Below are 26,977 nucleotides of genomic sequence, written 5' to 3' on the forward strand. Positions count from 1 at the left end.
GGTTGCATGTGGACTATGTTTAGGTATAGAAAGTTGGTGAGCAGTGAAGGATAATATCATCTGTATTTACTTAGGTGATGGCAAATTGGTGGTTAACGTAGAAGAGGAAGTGTATGGGATATACCAGAGTTGATGATAAAGTGGTTTAAAGAGAGCTCCTTTAATACATGTCACAACAGTGTCGTCTAACTGTAGGCCCACTGGTCCAATAGATGAGCAATGAAGGGTGCCCATTGGTGAGCTGTTTTGCTAAGGAGATTCTTGTACTAGTCACAGCTAGAAGCTTTGTTGATGTCAAGTGCAGTAGTATTATTTTCAACTTCATTGTCAGCAAGATCCCACTCTGAGTAACATACAAGAGTCAGTCTTCTGTAGATTTGGCTCTATGAAAGCCTTACTGGTGGTCCATGAAGAGATTGTGAAATTTAAAGTTTTTGTGAGAGTGGTTATTAACAAGTGACTGTCATGTTTGATATGCTGGAAGTGTGACAAGAGGACTGATGGCTCAGTCAGAGATATTGCCCTTTGTAAGAGTGGTATAGAGTATTGTTTCCAAAGACCAGGTTATATCCTTACAGAATGTAAGAGATTGAAGAAATTGGTGAGGGTTATAGGCTGTTTCTGGGGCACATTGAGGATAATCAAAGGGACATTGTGGGAATTGATGGCTTTGTTAGTTGAAACAATTGGAGGTTCTTTCACACGGGAAATGTGAGCCTGGCAAAGTGGAGGAGATTTACTTAGAGTATGTAGCATGGATTTGGATGCTAAGTGGGCAGCAAATTTGAAAGTATATTTAACCACCATGGTAGTTGAATGAAAAAAAACAAGGAAGACACAGGTTCTGCACTGGTTTATGTTGATTTAATTAAATATTCTTGTGGTAATAGATTTCACTAGACTCTACTAATTCTAATATTTTCCTTTCACAGGTATAACTATTAGTATATATGTTTTATTGAAATAAGTCTTTTGAAAGGTTTAAAATCTTTCTTTTCCAGATCTCTGCCACCCCAGTTTCCACAGGAGAAACCAGTTGTTACTATACAACCTCCTGCCAAACACCCTTGGGTGGATTCCCAATCAAAAGTTGTGGGATGTCCTTCATTAAATGATGTAGGTTACTGTTCTTATTTTTTTGATATTATTTTTTTCTATTTGTTCTTATTATTTTTCTAATAAATTACTTGCGCATCAACCAAGTTTATTTCACTGCTATATTGTACTGTAGACTATGACATTAGCCAACATTGTATGTAATAGAAAGACGTAGACAATATCTTTGTGGTATCTTTATGGACAGAAAAAGAAACTGTGTGGACTAGTTTTAATCCTCAGTCAGGGTTTCATCAGTGATTGATTATCTTCTTTAACAGTCCACACAGTGATTGGTTTTTAAATCCATTACTCAGGGCTTAAGTAAATTGGACTGATTAATTGTACTAGTTCAATTATTAAATTACTAATACACTAAAAGTATTTTGTTTCAAAACTATACTGTATTACAAAATATATTTTTAGATTTTTACCCAATACAGAATGTTCAGACAGTGTACATACAGTTAAATAAACCTCACGGATATATGTATATAAAGCAAAGTGTCTACATCTGTTTATACTTCCAGTGTTGGTTTAAAATCTACAAATATAGTCTGCAGTACACTATAGCTTTTTTTCCTGAATGTAATATTTTTCTCTGGAATTTATTACATGTAAATATACACATACGTGTATGTGTACTGTACATTTGTTTTTCAAATCAAGAATGTAAGTTTTGCTGTCATAATGACAGCTCAACTTTCCCAAAGAAAATACCTTACATTTCAGTCCAAACTGAAATTCATTGTTTACAAATAGTTTATCAAACCTTTCATAGACAATGGAAAACTTGCCTGATTTTCTCCATTGTGTCAAACTCATCACACTGCACTCAATCAATGCAGTTATGTAGCCACTTCACATATTAATAACATGTCATATTACTACAATACTATTTTCTAATCAGTCTATTCCTTCCATTGTGGTGTATTCTGATCGAGCTCCCTCTTAGCTGCACATTATAATAACTTTGATGTCTCTCAAGATTCAGTTATGTCTCCAAACAAAATTTCTTTCTCGACATCAACAACCTACTGATCATTACCTCCAGTAAAACTCATTACTATGCAGACGGTGCCACTTTTCATTACTGAACCTTCCACATCATTCCTGCGCAACCTAGACATCTCATACTAAACCTCCACTGACTCCATGAACAAAAACCTCAATAATTCTCAAATGGAGTCATGCAAATAGTATCAATAGAACAAGCAAATAGCACCACATGCAGGAGAGTAAAGTAATACATGAATATTCTTGTTGTGGACAACAGCATGAGAACAATCTGTCCCATCCATGGACTTGATAAAGGGTTCAGTTTGAAATTTTGAGAACATTACTGAATACAACAGGCACCTGAAGAGTGCTTGAGGACATGTTGGCTTAACCCTGAAGCATTTAAATTAGCCATATCCAGCTAAAATATTCTACTTGTTTTATATTAAACTGGCTAGATCTGGCCTCTCACACCAACCCTACAATACCATTCTAAAAATTAACAGTTACCTCATAAAAATCTCACAGCTACAAGATAATGCATGATAAAGTCAAAGCAACGTAAATAAATAAGTATTACTTTTGACAGAACAATGTGAATGCTTAAGACTTAAACATTGTGACCACCAAGATAAGGACATGAGTTCAAATACATCAGTGTATAATTACTATTCCATTAGCTTCAGTTTATGTTTTTTGAGTTTAACATTTATACTTTACTATCTTTATCACTGCATAAGCATATCCTTAATACTAATATTGTTATTTCTCCTTGTTTAGTTTACCATGCATAGTAACCTGGGTCTTGTGATACAATCTATAATTGAAGAATTCAACAAGAATCCTCCAATTCTTGTACCATTGTAAGTAAACTACATAAATACCTAGTATTCTTTACAATTTTACATCTTTTATATATTGTAACATTGTTAGTTTATTTGTGCAACAGGACAAGAGAAGGAAGATCTACAGTGATTGTAGGGGAGCCAACTGAGAATTTGTTGCTAACCCCCTGATGAAAGATACTGCCTAGGTGTTAAATGAATTTGGGGAAATTTAAGATTATTAATAATAGCTTCTGACATAAATTAGGAATACCTTAAAGTGGGAGGTGTTGTATCATAGAATGAGAAAGTCTCAGTTTGGGTTGATATGAAAAATTGAATTCACCAAAAAAAAAAAATTTCTTCTAGCATATACGAGTTTAGGCTGAAAAGTTCATAAGCTGACTATGGAGGAGAGATGCTAGAGCTGTGAAATCTTGCATGCATTCATTTCAACTCTCCTCATTAATAGCTGCATTGTTTCTTTCTAGATAAACTGACTGTTCAAAGAAGTCAGCTGTGACTTCTCTTGAAAATAGACAAAATTTGGCTTCATGGTGTTTTCAAATAACTGCAGTAAAAGGGTTTAGCCCCCAAGGACATGGTTGCTGCATTAGGGGATGATGCTCCAGCTTTGTCAACAGTGAAAAAGTGGGCAGCTGAATTTAGGAGGGGAAGGAAGAGTCTTGAAGATGATCCAAGGTCTGGACATCTGCAACTGCCACCACCAAGGAAAACATTGATCGTGTTCACCACATGGTGATGGAGGACAGGCAATTGACTATAAATCAAATAGCCAGTGCTGTTAGCATATCCCACAAGAGAGTTGATAATATTCTGCACAATGAACTTGGCATGTTAAAAAATAAACCCCCTTTTGGTCACATTCCATGAGAGCATCTTGATCAACCTATGAACTTTTCAGCCAACCCTCGTATTATCAAGAGATGCAAGAAAGACAACTGTGTTCACTTAGACAAAAGAATAATGGATTCCTAACAACCTTAATGAAAAAGTTTTGTAATCTGATAGTTGTAAATAAGTGTAGTTAGCTTTGACTTATATTTGGCTTTGTAAAATTAATAGCTCGTTTAAACATGCTAAATAATGATAATTACATATGCTTAGTAGCTACAAGCTAAGAGACTAGCCATTGAAAGATTATCATAAAATTTACTTTAGTCCTTTAGATTGAGACAGTAAGTAAACTACTATACTTCAGTTTCATCATTTTCCTAGATATTTACTGTTTCAGGACTGACCATGTGGTTGAGAAACTCACTTTAGAACCACATGGTTTCAGGTTTAGATCTACACTACATGTAAAAATCCAAGTTGATGACATGTGGTGGTGGTGTTAAATCAGGTTACCCACAGCAGGATTTGAACTCAAAACATATACTACAAGCCACCCTTTCCAGTATTCTCATAGTTCCACCAATCCACTGCCATAGTTGGGTCCTTTTTTTTATTAACCCTAAAAGATGAAAGGTAAAGTTGAATGCTGAACACTGGATGGGTTTCACCATTTTAAATGGTTAATAGGCAAATTACTAACCACATGTAAAGAAAACATCAAAAGTAGATTTATTATTTGCCCTAATTGTATTAATAGTAATGTCTGAGGTAAGCACAAGCCCAACAATTTGGGGGAAAGGGTACTTGATTGGTACTTATTGTATTGACCCTTGGAAATGAAAGACAAAAGTTAACTTTTAGTTATTTGAATCCAGAATGTAATACTACAAAAAAATTTTTCCACATCTCTCCCAAGCATGTCAACCCACTATCTTCATAATTGTATCAATATTGGTTTCAAATTTTGGCACAAAGCCTGCAGTTTCAGAGGAGGAGGCAAGTCAATTACATCGAACTCCAGTGATCAACTGGTACTTATTTTATCAACCCCAAAAGGATGAAAGTCAAAGTCAACCTTGTCGAATGTGAACTCAGAGCATAAAGATGGACAAAATGCCACTCAGCATGGCATGCTAACGATTCTGCAAGCTTGCTGCCTTATATAATTGTATTAATATTAATTGTAAATAACTACTTTTGTCGTTATAATACTACATTATATACTTTCCTGCTTTCATTTTGTAATCTTGTAATATGTTAAGCATTAATATTCTCACGGGAAATTTATGTCTTTGAAATCATTTTCATGTTATTTCAAAAGCTATAATGTATATTCACTTTGAAGATATATTTCTGAGAATATATTATGAAGCATTTGTTAAAATATAAATAATACAAAACAAAGAAGCAATGGGTTAAATTAAAATGAAGAGGAAATATATTTCTAGCAGCATAAAAGTAAAACCTGTTCTTTTTTTTTTTATTTTTAAAGTATTATTCAATCACATTTCTCAAAAATGCTTCCTTTAAAATGTTACACAATATCATATTGTAGTTCTCTTGAAGCATTGTGTATTTGTCAGACTTTGTTGTTATGAAAGTACCAGGAGGAAGTAAAAAGGAAAAACACTTAACAGTGTGTATGCAGGATGGGTCTGTGGGGAAGAAATTATGTGATAGGGGGGAATCAAGAGGGTAGATATGGATAATGATAAGAGGGAGAAAGGGAAGGAGATGGAAGAAAACGAATAGAAGGCAAAAGGGAAGGAAAGGAAGAAGTAGTTTAGTCCCCATCCCCCACCCCGTAGGTATTTCCTTCCCCTCCCCAACAGCCCCTTTCTACTGTTTACAGTAGCCTATGGGGCTTCACTGCAGAGTGTCCCAATACCTTACCATAGGAATCCACCCATGAACTCATAAAAGGTTTTCATGCCCCTCCTAACCATCCTGCTTTTCACTTCTTCCCACTCCGATAATTTCTTCTATAGATTATATTCCTAAATTTTTCTTATTTTTATTGGTATTATTGGTGTCTGCCTCCCTACCATTCTTTTCCAGGTTTCAATCTCTCGAAATAATTATTTCTATGAGTTGTTGATTTATAATTTATTGTTTTTCACATTTCACCTGATCCAACATGAGTTTTTAATTTTTTTTTTTTTTGTCCTCTCCCCATATGTACTGCACTTTCTAGCTGTCTCTATTTCTTATTTCTATCTCTACCTTTATTTTTAAGTTATGCAATGGAATTGATATATCTTATATACCATACCTCCACTGCAACTTAATCTAAGATATATACACACTCTTCTCACGGAGGTTTAGACACTTACAGCAGATATTACATGAGTTTTACCATTATGTTTTTCATTTTTCCTTATGTCCACATGTATTTCTCCCATTCGTTTTTATTACTGACCGGAGTCCACTACTTATGAAACCACTATCCCATCTTATCTAGGATGCATGTACACCTCAAATATGGAGGCATACATACCTGCTACAGAAATAGTTCATCTTAAATTTTTATTTCCGCTGCTTTGTGACCATTACCATAACTATCTGTTTTTTCTATATCTTTTTGTTTCCACCTTCTTCATGCCCTACATTAGTCTAGCCCTTCGCATGCTATTTATTTATATAAATGGTTATGTATGTAGGTATGTATATGTGATACTTACAGAGGTTAGTATACGTGGGTATCTGTATGTGTACACATATATGTATCAGTGTGTATATGTGAATAAAGAGAATGAATGGGAGAAAGAGAGCCTGCCGTATGTCGACCCAATAGAGGGACCAGCTATCCGAGTTGATAGTACCAGGGTAGATAAAGCAATTAAGAGTATGAAGACGGGGAAAGCCCCCGGCCCATCAGGAATCACTGCAGAGATGCTCAAAATATCTGGCAGTGTTGGCTATAGCCTAGTCACCCGTATTACGAACCAGGTGATACACGAAGGAGTCATACCCAATGACTGGTGTAGCAGCATCATAGTCAACTGCTACAAAGGTAAAGGGGACGCTTTAGATACAAATAATGACAGAGGCATCAAGCTGTTAGATCAGGTTATGAAAGTTACAGAGAGGGTCATAGCCCAACTAATTAGGGAGCGAATCAATTTAGATGAGATGCAGTTTGGGTTCGTGCCAGGTAAAAGCACTACTGATGCCTTATTTCTAGTGAGACAGTTGCAGGAGAAATACCTAGCTAAGGATAAACCTCTGTACCTGGCTTTCGTTGACATGGAGAAAGCCTTTGACAGGGTCCCCCGATCCCTTATCTGGTGGTCAATGAGGAAACTTGGGATAGAAGAATGGTTAGTGAGAGCTGTGCGAGCCATGTACAGAGATGTTGCCAGTAACGTGAGGGTTGGAAATGAGTACAGCAATGAATTCCGGGTAGAGGTAGGGGTCCACCAAGGTTCCGTCCTCAGCCCCCTATTATTTACCATAGTCCTCCAGGCAAACACAGAGGAGTTCAAGACAGGTTGCCCCTGGGAGCTCCTCTATGCTGATGACCTTGCCTTAATTGCGGAGTCACTATCAGAACTAGAGGAGAAGTTTCAGGTGTGGAAGCAAGGTCTAGAATTGAAGGGCCTTAGAGTCAACCTAGCTAAAACCAAAATCCAAATAAGTAGGAAGGTAGATAAAACACAAACCCCTTCAGGTAGATGGCCCTGCTCAGTATGTAGAAAAGGAGTAGGTAGTAACTCTATAAGATGTACCCGGTGCAAGCTATGGACACATAAGAGGTGCAGCAACATCAAAGGCAGGTTAACTAGCAAGTTAGTTTTTGTTTGTGGCAGATGTTCAGGTGCAATAAAGACTGCAAACAAACAGGAAACAACTTCTATCTCATTCCAGGGTGAAAAACTAGAGGTAGTCGATAGCTTCTGCTATCTGGGCGACCAAGTTAGTAGTGGGGGTGGGTGCGCTGAAAGTGTAGCTGCTAGAATAAGAATAGCCTGGGCAAAGTTTAGAGAGCTCTTACCCCTGCTGGCGACAAAGGGACTCTCACTCAGAGTAAAAGGCAGACTGTATGACGCATGCGTACGAACACCCATGCTACATGGCAGTGAAACATGGGCTGTAACTGCTGAGGACATACGTAAGGTCGCAAGGAATGAAGCCAGTATGCTCCGTTGGATGTGTAATGTCAATGTGAATACCTGTCAGAGTGTAAGTATCTTGAGAGAAAAGCTGAACATTAGAAGCATCAGTTGTGGCGTGCAAGAGAGACGATTGCGCTGGTATGGACATGTGGTGAGAATGGAGGAGGATAGCTGCGTGAAAAAGTGCCACACCCTAACAGTTGAGGGAACCCGTCGAAGAGGTAGGCCCAGGAAGACCTGGGCTGAGGTGGTGAGGCAAGACCTTCGTACATTGGGCCTCACCGAGGCGATGACTACGGACCGAGACCTTTGGAAATGTGCTGTGCGTGAGAAGACCCGGCAAGCCAAGTAAGATCGTTGCCAGTGCCCCTGGACTGGTTCTTGTGCGGGTGGCACATGAGATGCACCATTTTGAGCGTGGCCGTTGCCAGTACCGTCTGACTGGCTCCTGTAGGATTTTCGAGCGAGATCATTGCCAGTGCCCCTGGACTGGCTTGTGTGGGTGGCACATAAAAGACACCATTTCGAGCGTGGCCGTTTTCGTGCGGGTGACACGTAAAAGCACCCACTACACTCTCTGAGTGGTTGGCGTTAGGAAGGGCATCCAGCTGTAGAAACTCTGCCAAATCAGGCTGGAGCCTGGTGTTGCCATCCGGTTTCACCAGTCCTCAGTCAAATCGTCCAACCCATGCTAGCATGGAAAGCGGACGTTAAACGATGATGATGATGATGATGATGTATATGTATATGTGTGTGTGTGTGTGTATGTATATATATATATATATATATATATATATATATATATATATATATGTATATATATATATATATATATATATATATATATATATATATATATATATATATATATATATATATATATATATATATACATATATATACATACATATATATATATATAATAATACAAATAATATGTGAGTATATGCATATATATGTACATGTATATACATACCTACATCTACATGTATATATAGATGTATATCTGGGTACAGGATGTCACTAAAAAACGTGGACAAAATGAAAAACAACATAAACAGAGCACAGAAAACACACAAGCCACATAGAGAACATTTCCTTCATCAGCTGCCACCATTCTAAGCTAAGCGTTTCAAAGAGTTAGGGCAGGACGCATTGTTAGAATGGCTCTTCCCGTGGAAACAAATTAAATGAAATTTGTAATGCGGAGGAATATAGTGGCGAACAGAAAACACGACAGGAAAATGAAGCAGTGAAAATAAAAAAGGACTGCAAGGCCAGACGTGAAAAAAATATGTATACTGAACGCTGTGATGCAACGAACTTGAAAGGAAGAGAGAAGAAGAAAGTTCGTGCTAGTTTGGCAGTGGCCAAGAGAAGAAAGAAAGCAGTAGCCAGTCACATGTGACCAGCGAGTGGTAGAGAGAGAAAAAAAGGGAGGAAGTTGAATATAGGTGAGCAACGAGAGAGAGGGAGATATAGTAGGGAAGGGGAGAGGCGAAGCACAACAGAAGGAAGAATGAGAGGGGGAGAAAGATACAAAGATAGATAGAGTCGCGTCAGAAATATAAAGTTAAAACTTACTTGCAAAAGGGATGCGTGCGTTTGATCATATAAATTAATGTAATGATTACATTGTTCAATTAAATGGAGTTACATGAAACAATCGTACTGCATTACCTCTGAATATATTTGTTGCTTATTTTGATTTTATTTATATATATATATATATATATATATATACATACATACACATATATAAATATATATATATATATATATATATATATATATATATATATATATATATATATATATATATATATATATATATATATATAATATAAATATATATATATATATATATATATGTTGTTGTACTTGGGGATGGTCATATTGCCAGTTTAGCCAATAAAAAACACACGCACTGTATACTTGGTGTTAATTTGCTTCAGCTTTATATTACATTAATCTTAATCTTATTTCGGCCAGGGTTCTTTATTGGCTAAACTGGCAATATGACCATCCCCAAGTACAACAACATCTGTTTCAACACACGATTTCACATCAAAAATCTTGCAAAACAAATATGTATATATATATATATATATATATATATATATATATACATGTTGTGTGGGTCTGTGTATGTTTGTATGTATATTAGAGTGTGTGCGAATGTGTTTGTGTACACTAGTATGTATCTCTGTGGGTTTGTGTGCATATGGATAGAGATATTTGTGTATCACCTATACTTTTGGGGTTTTTTTATTTTATCCTTACCTGTATAATAATATATAGTTTGGTATTACCCTGTCCAATCTCTAAATATTCTACCACTGTGTGTGTGAATATATATGTATAAATGTGTATGTGTATATATGTATGTAGTGGAGGCGCAATGGCCCAGTGGTTAGGGCAGTGGACTCGCGGTTTCGATTCCCAGACCGGGCGTTGTGAGTGTTTATTGAGCGAAAACACCTAAAGCTCCACGAGGCTCCGGCAGGGGATGGTGGCGAACCCTGCTGTACTCTTCCACCACAACTTTCTCTCACTCTTACTTCCTGTTTCTGTTGTGCCTGTAATTCAAAGGGTCAGCCTTGTCACACTGTGTCATGCTGAATATCCCCGAGAACTACGTTAAGGGTACACGTGTCTGTGGAGTGCTCAGCCACTTGCACGTTAATTTCATGAGCAGGCTATTCCGTTGATCGGATCAACTGGAACCCTCGTCGTCATAAGCAACGGAGTGCCAACAACAACAACAAATATATGTATGTGTGTTTATGTATGTATATAATATGTGTGTGTATAGATATGTATATATATGTGTGTGTGTATGAACATATGTATGTATGTACGTATATATGTGTCTATGAATGTACTGATATACCTATACGATCATGTGAGTGTCTGTGTGTGTGTGCATGTATGGATTTATATATGTATGTGTGTATGCAAGTATGTATATGTATATATATATATATATATATATATATATATATATATATATATATATATTAGAAGCATCAGTTGTGGCGTGCAAGAGAGACGATTGCGCTGGTATGGACATGTGGTGAGAATGGAGGAGGATAGCTGCGTGAAAAAGTGCCACACCCTAACAGTTGAGGGAACCCGTGGAAGAGGTAGGCCCAGGAAGACCTGGGCTGAGGTGGTGAGGCAAGACCTTCGTACATTGGGCCTCACCGAGGCGATGACTACGGACCGAGACCTTTGGAAATGGGCTGTGCGTGAGAAGACCCGGCAAGCCAAGTAAGATCGTTGCCAGTGCCCCTGGACTGGTTCTTGTGCGGGTGGCACATGAGATGCACCATTTTGAGCGTGGCCGTTGCCAGTACCGCCTGACTGGCTCCTGTAGGATTTTCGAGCGAGATCGTTGCCAGTGCCCCTGGACTGGCTTGTGCGGGTGGCACATAAAAGACACCATTTCGAGCGTGGCCGTTTTCGTGCGGGTGACACGTAAAAGCACCCACTACACTCTCTGAGTGGTTGGCGTTAGGAAGGGCATCCAGCTGTAGAAACTCTGCCAAATCAGACTGGAGCCTGGTGTTGCCATCCGGTTTCACCAGTCCTCAGTCAAATCGTCCAACCCATGCTAGCATGGAAAGCGGACGTTAAACGATGATGATGATGATGATGATATATATATATATATGTTGTGTGGATGTGTGTGTGTATCTATGTGTACATTTCTATAGGTATGTTTATCTTTTACTCTCACTACTTGTACCTCTCTCCCAGGGCCAATACACACTAAGGTCATAAATTTTAGGTTCCCCCTCAACATACATCTTTAACATCCTCATCCTTTAACTAGACAAGTGTCTAGTTATCTATTTAATAGATCATTTCATTTTAAATTGTCGCAGACTGGTTAAATTACATAGTCTTCCATCCCATGAATCTGGGTAATAATGGCCCTGCCAGTACTGGTTGACACACCGCCAGCTTCTCCTTCCGATTCTTCTTTCGCCTTCTTCTATTCATTTTCCTCCCCCTCCTTCCCTTTTTCCCTCCTGTCATTATACATAACCACCCTCTTGATTCCTCCCCCCACCACACACACAAAATTTCTTCCCCACAGAACCATCCCACATACACACAGTTAATTTTCTCCTTTTTATTTCATCCCGGTACTTTCACTTTCATAACAACAAGGTCTGATAGACACGCAATGCTTAAAAAAGCAAATATTACTCTTTTACTTGTTTCAGTCATTTGACTGCGGCCATGCTGGAGCACCGCCTTTAGTCGAGCAAATCGACCCCAGGACTTATTCTTTGTAAGCCTAGTACTTATTCTATCGGTCTCTTTTGCTGAACCGCTAAGTTACGGGGACGTAAACACACCGGCATCGGTTGTCAAGCGATGTTGGGGGGTCAAACGCAGACACACAAACATATACACACACATAGATATATATACATATATATGACGGGCTTCTTTCAGTTTCCATCTACCAAATCCACTCACAAGGCTTTGGTCAGCCCGAGGCTATAGTAGAAGACACTTGCCTAAGGTACCACGCAATGGGACTGAACCTGGAATCATGTGGTTGGTAAGGAAGCTACTTACCACACAGCCATTCCTGCGAATTTTTCTTTTAGAACTTTCATGTAAATTGACATTGCAAATGGAGATGGTATGGAAACATGTGTAACTTATAGCTAAAGATTTGTTAAAGAATTATCTTTGTCTTCTTCTTTTCATAGGATTATTTACCATATGTCTTGGATCCCAACAGCCCAGTATTCAGGTTGAGTGCTTCTCTGGAAATACCTCAACTTCACACCCAGATGACTTTAGCTATCTATCTATATATATATATATATATATATATATATATATACATATATATATATATATATTGAAGAAATTATTTTTTAATCATTACAAATGTTTCCATGCAACATAGTTCTTCAACTGTTTGTTTGCATAATGAGATCAAGATGTGTTTCCTCAGATGATATTCTAGTGTTGTCTCCGTTAATTTGAAATCTTTGACTTCAAGGCTCCCCCCCTCCATTCATCTTAGCGTCAATTTAATAGCAGCCACTAGATACATGTTGCTTGCCACCAAACGCATTCTGGCAGCAAACAAACATGCATCTACTAGGTGCTACTAAATCCAAACCTAGACAGACGGAGGGGATCACCTTAAAGTCAAAGATTTCAAACAAACAGAGACAACACTAGAATATCACCTGAGGAAACACAACTAGATTTCATTATGCAAACAAACAAACGCATAATCAGATACCTGCTTGGAAACATTTATAGTAATTAAAAAATAACTGTCCACCTGTACTCCTTGTTGACTCCAATTTCTTCAGTGTTATATTCACACACGACGAATGCCCAAACGTAAACTTGAAAATATATAATAATGCTACCGGATAGTATTGGGTGATTCTGAGGGTGGACAAGCTTTATACTGTACTCTGCCTCGTTCCTAAAGGAATATACCATAACTATGTTTGTTTGTGTGTGTGTGTGTGTGTATATATATATATATATATATATATATATATATATATATATATTGTTGTATTTGGGGATGGTCATGTTGCCAGTTTAGCCAATAAAAACACACGCACTATATATTTGGTGTTAATTTGCTTCAGCTTTATATTACATTAATCGTATTTCGGCCAGAGTTCTTTCGTCACACTACTGTGACCTCATCAGTGGTCCTTTGCTTTCTTCTTTCTTATTTGTGTGTCCCTCCTTACTAACGATCAGCCATTCTGTATTCCTATACATATATATATATATATATATATATATATATATATATATATATATATATATATATATATATATATATATATATATATATGTATATATACACACACACATACAGGGTGCAGTGAATAAACTGTCATCAAAATTACATAAAAATATCTTGAAATACTAAAGAGTAAATTTGTTCAATAAAATCACCATTGGCTTCAACCATGGTCTCCAGATGACTTTGGAATCTCCTGCAACTCTTCTGGACAGTCTCCTTGTTTAAGTTGGTGAATGCTGCCATAATCCTTGCCTTCAGCTCATCTTTGGTGTTACAAGGAGTTTTGTTGGTCTCTCACTCAACTGCACCCACACATAATAATCCAAGGGGTTGCAATCTGGGGTGTTAGGTGGCCTGATGTTAGGGGTGATGTCATCGCAGAAATTGTCTGATAGCCATGACTGGGTTCTCCTGCTTGTAGGGCATGGTGCAGAGTCCTGTTGCCAGACATAGGGTCTTCCAGCAGACACCCTCTTGACCCAGGGCAACACTACCTCCTCTAGGCACTTGATGTAGGCCTTCATGTTGAGTCTGAGGCTGTGTGGGAAGATGAATGGAAGCATAACGTCGCCATCATTAGTGATCAGTTCAAACACCCTGATGTTGACTGGATGATTGATTTTTATCACTCTTGGTGCATGTCCTCTGATTGCCCCAGCGGGAATGCCAGGCAGTACAGCATGTCATTTCCTTCTGGCTGAGCGAGTTGCATCATGATGTTGTTTTTCTCACAAATGGTGACCAACTGACCTTACTATACTGTATTAACCTCCTGTCAATACATTACTGCTCTAACTTTTAATATATATATATATATATATATATATATATATAGTTTTAGGGAAAATAACCAATTTTCAAGAACTCATCGATGAAAATCCACTATCACATATAGAAAAATTAATAATTAAAAGCACAATAAATGAGTATAATATAAAGTAAAGTAAATATCATAAGATAAATATAATAAAAAGATTACACGTGTTTCATAACCAATTTTCAAATAGAAAAGAAATTTAAATCGATTAAAATCAATTGAAATTATCGAAAATAAGTTCTATTCAAAAATATAGCTACTCGTCAGATCGTAAGTAGAACAATAATTAGATATATATCTCAACCAACAATAAGTACCAAATGAATTAATATGAAATACTTATTATATAAAGATAGAAAAATTATTTAAAAAATATCATAATATCAAAATAATAACCATTCAATAATCATCCCTTCATCCATAATAATAACATGTATATTATATACAAAAAACATCTTACCTAAATTATCATTGTTTTAAATACAAGTTGAACGAAGTTTAAGTTTAAAATAATAATGAAGATAAAATTAGTACATATTTAACCGGTGTAATAGTTAAAGCTATACTATTTAAAGCTAAAGACGTTTATTTAATTATGATTAAAGATCAATTGAATAATAGAAAAATACAAGATTATTTATTTCTACAAACGTAATAATAAAAAATATGAATGAAAAAATTATGAATGGAAAAAATTATGAATGAAAAAATTAGGAAAGAAAAAATTATTAAGAATAAAAGGTTAAACTTTATATATATATACAAAGTTTTGATTTTAAAAAAACTTTAACGATGTTATAAACTATAAAGATTAATAATTAATCAAATAATATTAATCAAAAATAATCGAAAATATATCAACACTATTCCAATCGAAGTTCTAATATTATGTTGAAATGAAACTATAACTTCTAAATAATATAGTGTTAAATAAGTTATCTATTAAAATAATCTATAAAGAACCAAATGAATAGTATAAAAACAAGAATACATATTATTTTCAAATAGTAGAAAATCTTTAGCAAAGTGAAAACAGTACTTATCCAAATTTTTCCGTAATTCAAATTATTAATTTTTCTATATGTGATAGTGGATTTTCATCGATGAGTTCTTGAAAATTGGTTATTTTCCCTAAAACTATATATATTTTATATATACTTTATCTATAAGGCTCAATTTAATTTTAATTTTTTATAAATTGATTTTAATCGAGTTTTTTACCTGTAATTTTGGATTTTGTCCCTAATAATATTATTATTATATATATATATATATATATATATACACACTCTTTACTCTTTTACTTGTTTCAGTCATTTGACTACAGCCATGCTGGAGCACCGCCTTTATAAACGAGCAAATCTACCCCAGAGCTTATTCTTTGTAAGCCTAGTGCTTATTCTTTCAGTCACTTTTGCCGGACCGCTAAGTTACAGGGACATAAACACACCAGCACCGGTTGTCAAGTGATGCTTGGAGGGGGGGGGGGGCAAACAGACACAAACATACATACACACACACACACACAGACACACACGCACACACACACACATATATATATACATATACGACGAGCTTCTTCCAGTTTCCATCTACCAAATCCACTCACAAGGCTTTAGTCGGCCCGAGGCTATAGTACAAGACACTTGCCCAAGGTGCCACACAATGGGACTGAACCCGGGACCATGTGGTTGGTAAACAAGCTACTTACCACACAGCCTTGTCAGTGAATCATATATCTAAAAATGAAGGACTCTAAAAGCTAGAGCAGTAATACATTTACAGGAGGTTAATAATATTGTCATATTGTGACCAATTGTTTCGTGTCCATAAAGCGTGTAACCTTATAGACAATTCATCAAACAGCAATGGCTGTGGGCATATAACCCTTGAAGGTTTAATTTGAAAATTAAATCTTTGGCTAGTTAACTTAGCATTATTTAACAAGAATGTAACCTTCATATAATTAAGGTATCTTTGGCTTGATGCATAGCTAGCTGAGTACCCCTCATTAGGTAATTATTGCATCAGAGGATCTGCGAGCTAGGAAACATATGTAACCTGAATTTTACCTGCTCCACTTCCTCGATTTGGATGGCATATAAAAAGCACCATTTGTGTGCCTGTGTTTGTCCCCACCAACATCGCTTGACAACCGATGCTGGTGTGTTTATGTCCCCGTAACTTAGCGGTTCAGCAAAAGAGACTGATAGAATAAGTTCCACTTGACTGGCTCCTATGCTGGTCACACATAAAAAGCACCCACCACACTCTCAGAGTGGTTGGCATTACGCAGGGCATCCAGCTGTACAAACCTTGCCAAATCAGATTGAAGCCTGGTGCAGCCTCTCGGCTTGCCAGTTCTCAGTCAAACTGTCCATCCCATGCCAGCATGGAAAGCAGACATTAAACAACAATCATGAGATATATGTGTGTGTGTGTGTATTTAGAATGTTATTTGTTATGGCTGGACAGAGAGTGACCATTGGTTTCACACCTATAAAACACTTAGCTGTCTCTGTGACTTGTCAGGCTTAAATAGCCACTTGAGTCTGAAGAAGCAAAGGGAAACCAGAAATGCATTTCAAAAATTCAATAAGTAGTTCATTAAAGAAGGAGACTGATGCAATGGATGGCCAAAATAGAGGAGTGAAATTCAAGAAGGTACTACCTTGTTTGTATGGCCAATGGTCCATTTTTTCTTACTTGTGATACATGCTATCATATCTGTCTCTTCCAAGCTAGGTTGGTTTGTCATAAGTGGAAGTACATATTTAGGCCCCCTACTGACTATTTATAGTTACAATCAGTTGAACTATCTTGCTCTGATTGTAATAAAATCTGCAGAAGTAAATCTGCTTTGACTAGGTACATGAAATGTGACAATATCTATTTTTAACTGTTTTCACAACTAATTCAATCACGTTCATGTCGTCTGTATGGAAAAATTTGTAAAACTCTTGTTGGATTAAAACGTCATTTCCTGTCACAGCATATAGACTATCTCTGTCTTGTAGTAATTTTCTAAACTGTAAATATTTAACCCTTTATCACTTATATGGTTATGTGTTGTTAGCTTTTACTAGCTTAGTACCCATGTATATGGACTCTGTCAGTGTTGGTATTAAGAAAAGTCATACTCAGTAAGTCGACAGCCAAGTCAACAGCCATCATACATATAAACATAGATATACATATACATATGTGTGTGTGTGTGTGTGTATTAGATAGTTTATTTCAGTATTGTCCTATATATTAGTGTTACTGCTCATAAATTTATTTAACGTATTTTCTCTTCTTATAGCAATATTAACACTCCTGCTCCATATTACGTGGGCCAACTTCCTTCACAAAGTCCAGTTGCAAATATAAGCAATATGTATCCACATTTTCGACCAGCGAATACTCCAGTTAACCCTTGCACAAAGACACCGGTGTTAACTGCAAATGGAAACCAATCAACCTTGGAAAATTTTCCCCTTCAGGAACCTCCTCATAATCCAGAGGTAACATTTCTTTTTATTCAGAGAAAATAATAATTTTTTGGTTGTACCTGTTGGTGAAACAACATCTATTCACAAAGTTTTTAAGTAACACTTACATTGATACATACATACATACATACATACATACATACATACATACATACATACATACATACATACATACATACATGCATGCATGCATGCATGCATGGAGGGAGGGAGAGATAGATAGATAGATACTCTTTTTACTCTTTACTTGTTTCAGTCATTTGACTGTGGCCATGCTGGAGCACCGCCTTTAGTCGAACAAATCGACCCCAGGACTTATTCTTTGTAAGCCTAGTACTTATTCTATCAATCTCTTTTGCTGAACCGCTAAGTTACGGGGACATAAACACACCAGCATCGGTTGTCAAGCGATGTTGGTGGGGACAAACACAGGCACACAAACATATACACACACACACATATATATATATATATACATATATATACGACGGGCTTCTTTCAGTTTCCGTCTACCAAATCCACTCACAAGGCTTTGGTAGGCCCGAGGTTATAGTAGAAGACACTTGCCCAAGGTGCCACGTAGTGGGATTGAACCCGGAACCATGTGGTTGGTAAGCAAGCTACTTACCACACAGCCACTCCTACGCCTATATAATTTTTTTTTAAATCGCTTGTTTTAAATGGAGAAAAAAATTTATATACATATTTTGATATGTACTCCCCTTATTCATTAGGGTTCATATTAGTGTCCATAACATGCTCCAGTAAATGAAACCTAATTTGAGTGGCTATTTTAAAAACTTTTCTATGTACTTTTTTATGTTTTTCAATACTGGAAGAATCTGAATGAGTTTTAAAATGTTAACTATTTGCATGAATTATTGAAGGAAAAGTTTTGTAGTGTCTGACACTTGGCCAGATGGATTAGAAAATAAGTGAAATAGACTTTGGTTTATGCTTCTTTTTGTATTTATTTACATTAGAGAAGATTTGTAATTGAATCAATTTTGGTATTACTGGTACATATTTGAATAGCAGTGTAAACCTGAACCATATCTTAGGATGTAGAGCAAAGCTAAATACCTGATATTTCTTTTCTGACACTCTTCCATTTTGATCAGCTACTCACTGAGTGAATTGCAAGTTTCCATACAAAAATATAATACAAGCTTGATTGTTTTTAGAATTACATCTTCCAGCTTTTAGTTGATAACTTTTTTTCTTGTAATTTAAAATGCTTATTTTCAATTCTAATACATCAGAGATTGTGATTTCATTTACTTCAATTTCAAACATTATATTGCATACTCTTTTTATTATATCACTATTTTATTGTTCTATAATATAATTTCTTGTTTTGTTTTTTAGTATTTCAGTGGATACAAAATGCCAGAATTACCTACTTCATTTCCTTCATTGAAAACCAAGAGGTAATACTTATTGAACTCATATGATGGTTGTCTTTTTTTTCCGCCCAACCATAGAGATAATTTTGCATGCTTTAGAAATGTATTTTGGCCATCATAACACAAACAAAACCATAGAATAGAGAATTGTCGCTTATTTTCCAGTAGTTAAGTAGTTTTTATCATTTTCTTTCTTTCCTTGTTTCAGTCATTAGACTGCAGCCATGCTGGGGCACCGCCTTGAAGAATTTTAGTTGAATGAATCAACCCCATTACTTACTATTTTTTGTAAAGCCTGCTACTTATTCTGTCAGTTTCTTTTGCCAAACTGCTAGGTCACAGGGGACAAACTCATACACAATGACATACTCACATAAATCCTCTTACAAGGATTTGGTCAACCCAAGGCTATAGTAGAAGACACTTGCCCGGAATGCCACAGTGGGACTGAGCCCAGAACCATGTGGTTGGGAAGCAAACTTCCTACCACACAGTCATGCCAGTGCCTAAAAGTAAAATGTAAAGCTGAAACTTTAATGATGTCTTGGCAGATTTTAATGCAAAATATGTTAGTCACTGTTAACTTTTCCCTTTTACAATGTCAGTGTAAAATAGCCTCTAGCAGATTTCACATTCAGATCTTGCTATATATGGTACAAATAACAATTTTTTCATTGATTGGCAGATATAAGCACTGTCTTATTTAGGCTCAAATGGCCCAGGTACTTCTGGCTGCTGACACACAGCATGTCAGAACACTTTGTACCCATGAACACACTGTTGCCATAAAAGGGAAAAGTTGTTCTTCTGTGAAATACATAATAGTCAATAGCATAAAGCTGGAAGTGTTTGGACTAAAAACAATATAATGAACACAAACTAATATGATAGGTTCTGTAACTTAGTGGTTTGGCAAAAGAGACTGATAGAATAAATACCAGGCTTTAAAAAAAGTAAGTTCTGACATTGATTTGTTTGACTAAAAACCCTTCAAGGCAATGCTCCAGCATGGCTGCAGTCAAATGACTGAAACAATTAAAAATAATAAAAAAATATTTAGTCAGCCAGTTTAAATGTATCCACCAGACCCCTTTTGAATATCTCCTTTTTTTTTAACATTTACATCACTGCCTTACAGAAATACACACACATAATAATATACATATATATGACGGGCTTCTTTCAGTTTCCGTCTACCAAATCCACTCACAAGGCTTTGGTCGGCCCAAGGCTATAGTAGAAGACACTTGCCCAAAGTGCCACACAGTGGGACTGAAGCCGGAACCATGTAGTTGATAAGCAAGCTACTTACCACACAGCCACTCCTGCGCATGTTAAAAAATTTTCATATATCATATAAATCATCTCACATAGACAGAAATCAGGAGACCATAAAACTAGATTAGAATAGCAAGTAAAATGAAAACTATTAATTTGTCATCAGCATACATATCATGTTTCTAAAGTATATTCACTACTGTTTAAACACACTCTGCTGTTGTTGTGATGGTGGCTGCTGCTGATGTTATGGTTGTCAGTTTTAAGCCTGCAGTATATATATCTCATGATATAAGATTGATATAAACAACTCAAGATTTGATGTGATAATGTCCTAGCTGCAGTCTGTATATTCTAAACAGCTCATACCAAGATACCTTCATACTATTATCTTCACCTTCAATAAAACTTGACAAATATCAGCTTTTGTTATACAAACTTAATTTCTATACCAGCAGGGAAAACAGCCTTTTGTCACTAGTCGCTTACCTTTTATCAATTTTGTATCAGTGAGATAAAAACTACATTCCCAAATTGCAGAAAGAAAAAAAAAAGGAAAAGAAATCTAAGTAGTTTCTGAAGATCAAAGTTAAACTAGCTAACCTTAATAACCACCACCACCACCACCAAATCATTAAACTATATAATGTCATGTATAATTTATAAAAAAAATAACTGCAGAAGCATTAAAAAAATTTCCCAAAAAAGCAACCTAAAATGTAAACATACACAGATGTGGCTGTCTAGTAAGAAGCTTGCTTCCCAACCACATGGTTCCAGGTTCAGTCCCACTGTGTGGAACCTTGGGCTGACCTAAGCCTTGTGAGAAGATTTGGTAGATGGAAACTAAAAGAAGCTTGCTTCCCAACCACAAGGTTCTAGGTTCAGTCCTACTGTGTGGTACCTTGGGCAAGCATCTTGTACTATAGCCTCGGGCCAACCAAAGCCTTGTGAGTGGATTTGGTAGACGGAAACTGAAAAAAGCCCATTGTATATATATGTCTGTGCTTGTCCCCCCACTATCATTTGACAACTGATGTTGGTGTGTTTACATCCCTGTAACTTAGCAGTTCAGCAAAAGTGACTGATAGAATCAGTACTAGACTTACAAAGAATAAGTCTTGTGGTCGATTTGTTCGACTAAAGGCTGTGCTCTAGCATGGCCACAGTCAAATAACTGAAACAAGTAAAAAGAAAAAAAAAAGAATATATATGTGTTTGTGTCTGTTTGCCCCCACCACCACTGCTTGATAACTTGTGCTGGTGTGTTTACATCTCTGTAACACAGCAGTTCAGCGAAAGAGACTGATAGAATAAGTACTGGGGTTGATGCATTCAACTAAAAATTCTTCAAGGCAGTGCCCCAGCATGGCTGCAATCAAATGACTGAAACATGTAAAAGATAAAAAGAAAAAATGATATGTATGTATAAATGTAAGTATGTGACAGTATGGTAACTGAAGAGGTTTCACTGATTTCTTGTATGAAATACAGACAAGGGAATTTATTGCCTAACCCATTTTATAGTATTTTCTAAGTTGGGAATAAAAAGTATGAAAATTTGCGATGCCTATTCCCTAAGGAATGCTCTTCTATTGAAATAAATATTTTTCAGCAAAAACTGCTTTAAAAAGTTATTTGCTTTTAAAAGATAAGAAATACTTCTGCATACAGTTAATCAAGATAAGTCCTGTCATTCCAAATCATCATTTGATTTGTTCAAGATAAATTGATAATGTTTATAAGCCTTGTATAAGTTAGCCCCAGTAAAAATATAAACTGCTATATTAGGGATGTTATAAATAATACATTTTCAATAATGTTAACCTTAATTCTGTTGCTATTTTCCTGAATATTTTTATAAACTTTACATGTTTAGCAAAATCGTTAATATTATTAATAATGAAACAATGTTTCTATTTCAGTATAACAGAGTTAAACGAACTGATGAATGATGAGGGCAAACTGTTTGAAATGCTTCAGAATCTACCTGAAGTGATTAAAATTGAGAAAGAACGCCAACAAATGTCTGATGAATGTATTAGCCTTGCAGGTTAGTTAAAATCAACGGCTGTCATTCAAGACTGCAATTTTCCATTTCCATTGTTTGGGAATTTTATTTGTTAAGTGTGTAGATAGAACTAAAGTTAAGAATATTAATATATGTGATTTAACTTAGTTTCAGTTACTCTTAAACTAATTAGAACTTCATTTATGAAAGGAAGACTTCGAAGTGTTGTGTCCCTCAAATTATTATCACTTGTAGTAGAAATTTTCGGATGTGTTGTGTACATTGTCTCAATTTTGTCAGCATTCTAATTATATGAGCCATTGAAGGGAAAATTCTAATGCCTATGCAATTTAACTTTACCAATGTTTGCATCAGAGAATATATTATTGATTTCTATTAAATTTCATAGTACCAACTTACAAGATGTGAACCTAGATTAGTAGACATAGGTTATCATTCTGTCATTTCTTAGTCTGACCCTGTTGTGAAAGTCATTTTCTGGTTTTGATCTTCTGCAGCATCATATTTTAAATTTTTATCATTTTTTAAAATATACGTTTTATAGAAAAAAATTTGAAGAAAAAACCAGTGACAGAACAACTTAAAAAGTCCTTGCTAAAGAAGGTAAGAAAATAACTAACATTTTGTAGTTACTAAAATAAATATTAGTTCACCAGAATTACTGACAATGCTAAGCATGTCTGTTGTTTCTAATGTTTATTTCTTGATTTCAAACGTTTAATCCCAGTAGGTGTATATGTATACACTATGATGTATAAATATAATATCAGTTTGTTAAACTATCAATAAATTAATAAATTACTTGTACATTTTGTTTCATTATTGTATTGTACTACAGAATATGTAGAGTTTAGCCTGCACTGTATCTAATAAATAGAAGTAAGCAACTTACAGACAATATCTTAATATCCAAGAAAGTATCATATGTAAAGTTTAAGTGTTTACATCTTGTTGAACATCATTCTTCAATAAATATCAGCACAGAAATTGGGCTAAGAAAGACAGTGAAATTATACTGATGTATATGTCTTCTGTGTTTTTCAAAGGAGTAATTTTGTGAAGGTAACATATGTAGTAGTTTGTAGATAGTGGGACATATATAATTAACGGGGGACTCAGTATGTGATACAAATTATAGTTGAATTTGATTTTGGTTTTGTATGCATAAAGTGCAATCAGTTCTAACATGATGTTTCAAGTTACATCTTAGTCATATCTCAAAGAAATATGGAAAAATAATATAAACTAAATATCCACTATTTCCTTCCAGCTGGATGAGTTGGAGATGTTACAGAACGAATTTGAAGAAGAAAGTGAGCACCATATGTGTCTGTCTGACCAGTTTCACCCCACCAGTATTCAAAGTAACATAAAGGTAGCTGTAATGGAAGCAGATGAAAAGTCAGAAAAGATTGCTGAAGATTTTCTTAATGGTAAGATGGGTTTTCACGAGACAGGCTTTGTGTAGCATACAAACAACAGTATTATTCTTCGAAGGGTAAAATGGTAGTTATATATTGAATACAAAATCATTGATTATTTAATTGATCTTTTCCAAAGGTTAGGAAATAATGTCTGTTGAAATAGACACTTTCTATCACAGACTTTATCATGTACCAAGGGTGTTGTACTCTTGGACAAGATACATAACTCTGCTTGTATGGTTGAAACAGAATTCATTGAGACAGATTTTCTATGGTCAAATGCCCTTTCTGTTTCCAACCAAAGTAATATTTACTTTATGGCTGGACATGTTTTAACAGAAGGTTAGAAATAAATAACACCATTTATATCGAAATCAAAATTGAACCAAATTTGATGACTGGCACCCATGCCAACCTTCCCCTCATTGGACACTAAACTCAGCTTGCGAAGACCTGTTGGGGCAAGTTTGATCGAAACTGAACCAAATTTGATGACTGGCACCCGTGCCAGTGGAGCGCTAACAGCACCATCCCAGCGGGATCACTGCCAGAGCAGCGGTCTTGCTCCCGTGCCGGTGGCACGTAAAAAGCACCATTTGAGCGTAATCGTTTCCAGCTTCGCCTTACTGGCACTTGTGCCGGTGGCATGTGAACAAAACATTGGCTGGCTCCTGTGCAGGTGACACGTAAAAAACACCATTTGAGTGTGGCCGTTGCCAGTACCGCCAGACTCAGAGGCCAGGTGGTGGCAGCGATTTAAGTCTGTCACTCAAGAACAGGAATGGTTTCTTTGACAGGCTTCCATACAGATTCTGCTGACCAAATTTCACTTGACCTGAGGGAGAAGGTATTGCTGTGAGATTCAATCTGAAATTATGTTATTATGAATCAATTATTTTTTTACTACAGGGTCATATCTTCATCCTTCCATATTCCTACAAAAACAGGGATAGTCATGGTTTGAATGACTATCAGTTCCCTGAAACCCGAAACCTGCCCATTCAACCAAAATTTACAAAACGATTCAGATCTATAAAAATCAAATTAAATACTTTGTATTTAAAAAAAAATAAATCTCTTGAAATTTAGCTACTTTTAAATATAAATGTACAAACTTAAGTAAGAAATTGTTTTCTCAAAAGTAATTACAATTGTTTATAATATTCATTCCAGGAAAAATTGATATTGAAGAATTCAAACAATGCTTTACAGAAGAAAGAACTGTAAGTAAAATCTTGTTTTTTGAAATCTTTTTTCCAGTTTTCTTTGTCCACTTCTTAATTTTATTTAATACTAACTCTTAATACCAGTCAGTCTCCTTTTTTCTAGTATTTTTCTATGTTGTTTGTAGGATTATACATCAATGATTGTACCATTGTATTTATGTTGAAACAAGGTATTGTTCATTGGTTTAGATATCAGAATAGCCAGGATTATTGCTTTGTAGTAGTGAGTTTTGGATCCTGTCACTGCTCTGGATTCTCATTTCTCCACATTTCATATAGAGAAAAAAAGCTATCATCAGTATCAGCAGAAGGGGTTTTAATATTAGTTACCACTCTTGTTGTTGCTGAGTAGGTTGTCAGTACTATTGACCAACTACTTAGAAGTTGCATCTATAGTGTGTAATGCTTCTTTTTTTTTATGTATGTTAGCTTGAGTTAAACCTTCATATTTGATCACCATTCTAGCATACAAAACAAAACTTATTCTAAGAAATGTTAAGATGAACAAAGAAATTTGCTTTTATTGCGTCTTTATAACACAACAATTAATACAGATGATAAAAGATAGATTTATGATGAAAAGCAGAAAACATAAGCCTATTTGTTTTAGGTTGAAGCAATTTGTAAAGTACAAAGACTAAATTAAACTTCTAAACACCAACCTCTCAAGGATTTACGAAAGGACCCTAGAAACAAAATAACATATATCATCAGCCACAACATACAAATGTTTTGGGTAGATCGTCAGATATGCCATTTATTCCTTTACATGATCAGCCTCCCAAGTTTATCAGCAGTCATGGCACCAATTCCTTCCATGAATGGTTTTATATGAACACCTATAATTCAACCGCTTATAGGTCAGTTCCTAGCTGTTTAATTAACTGGTGAGCAACACCATGTCCCTTAGACACTGCCCATCTAGTTGTGGCCATTTTCCTACTATTTTGTTTGCCAGCTGGGAGAAAACCATTATAGAGTTGCTCATTATTTTTTTCTTTTTGCATTCATCTAATACTGAAGTTTTCCAATGCATCCAAATTTAGCAGCCCTCAAGATACTTGGCCATGGATCTAATGAAGAGCCCAGATTTTACACTCAAGTAACATCGTTCTTGACCTATGTAGCTCTACAAAGCTCTATAGTCAGATAGTCCTCAACCAAATAAGAGCAGCTGTTAATACCAAATTGAAACAGAACCAGGTCGGTTTTTGTGTGAAATGGACAATGGTTGCACAGATCCTGGCTCTTTTGAGAATAATGGATAGTGGGATACATGAAGGTGTTGTCACTAATGTGCATAATTTTACAATGCTCACAAACTTGGAATTGTTTGGAAAATATAATTTAGAAAATGCTAAGAAATGTTAAGAACACCAGTCCTTAGTATGGTGTAAGTCTAACAATTTCAAAATTTCTCCACTATTTCATCATCCAATGTAATTAAATGAATGAGAGATTAGGAGCCTAGCTATTGCTGTACTGGGTAAAAAAGCAAGATTTATTTCTAAATATTGATATTCTAATATCTGAAGATTCTATATTTTTGAACAGAGTATAAAGAATTATTGAGAAGTATTAGCACCCCAAGAGTGAA

The 26,977-nt window shown here is 35.8% G+C and overlaps 1 protein-coding gene across 1 annotated transcript in view; it reads left to right on the plus strand.

The window, feature by feature from the left end:
* The window catches only part of LOC106872047 (vacuolar protein sorting-associated protein 37A), a 56,587-nt gene that overhangs the window by 23,866 nt on the left and 5,744 nt on the right, over window positions 1–26,977 (plus strand). The window contains exons 3-10 of the mRNA XM_014918886.3: window positions 1,002–1,116; window positions 2,875–2,957; window positions 17,825–18,026; window positions 19,383–19,444; window positions 22,624–22,751; window positions 23,275–23,333; window positions 24,001–24,163; window positions 25,328–25,377. Of these exons, the coding sequence (XP_014774372.1) occupies window positions 1,002–1,116; window positions 2,875–2,957; window positions 17,825–18,026; window positions 19,383–19,444; window positions 22,624–22,751; window positions 23,275–23,333; window positions 24,001–24,163; window positions 25,328–25,377 (862 nt within the window). The remainder of the gene's footprint in view (window positions 1–1,001; window positions 1,117–2,874; window positions 2,958–17,824; window positions 18,027–19,382; window positions 19,445–22,623; window positions 22,752–23,274; window positions 23,334–24,000; window positions 24,164–25,327; window positions 25,378–26,977) is intronic.

Source organism: Octopus bimaculoides, chromosome 18, assembly GCF_046866305.1.
Source record: "Octopus bimaculoides isolate indiv1 chromosome 18, ASM4686630v1, whole genome shotgun sequence".
In the NCBI taxonomy this organism is placed as follows: domain Eukaryota; kingdom Metazoa; phylum Mollusca; class Cephalopoda; order Octopoda; family Octopodidae; genus Octopus; species Octopus bimaculoides.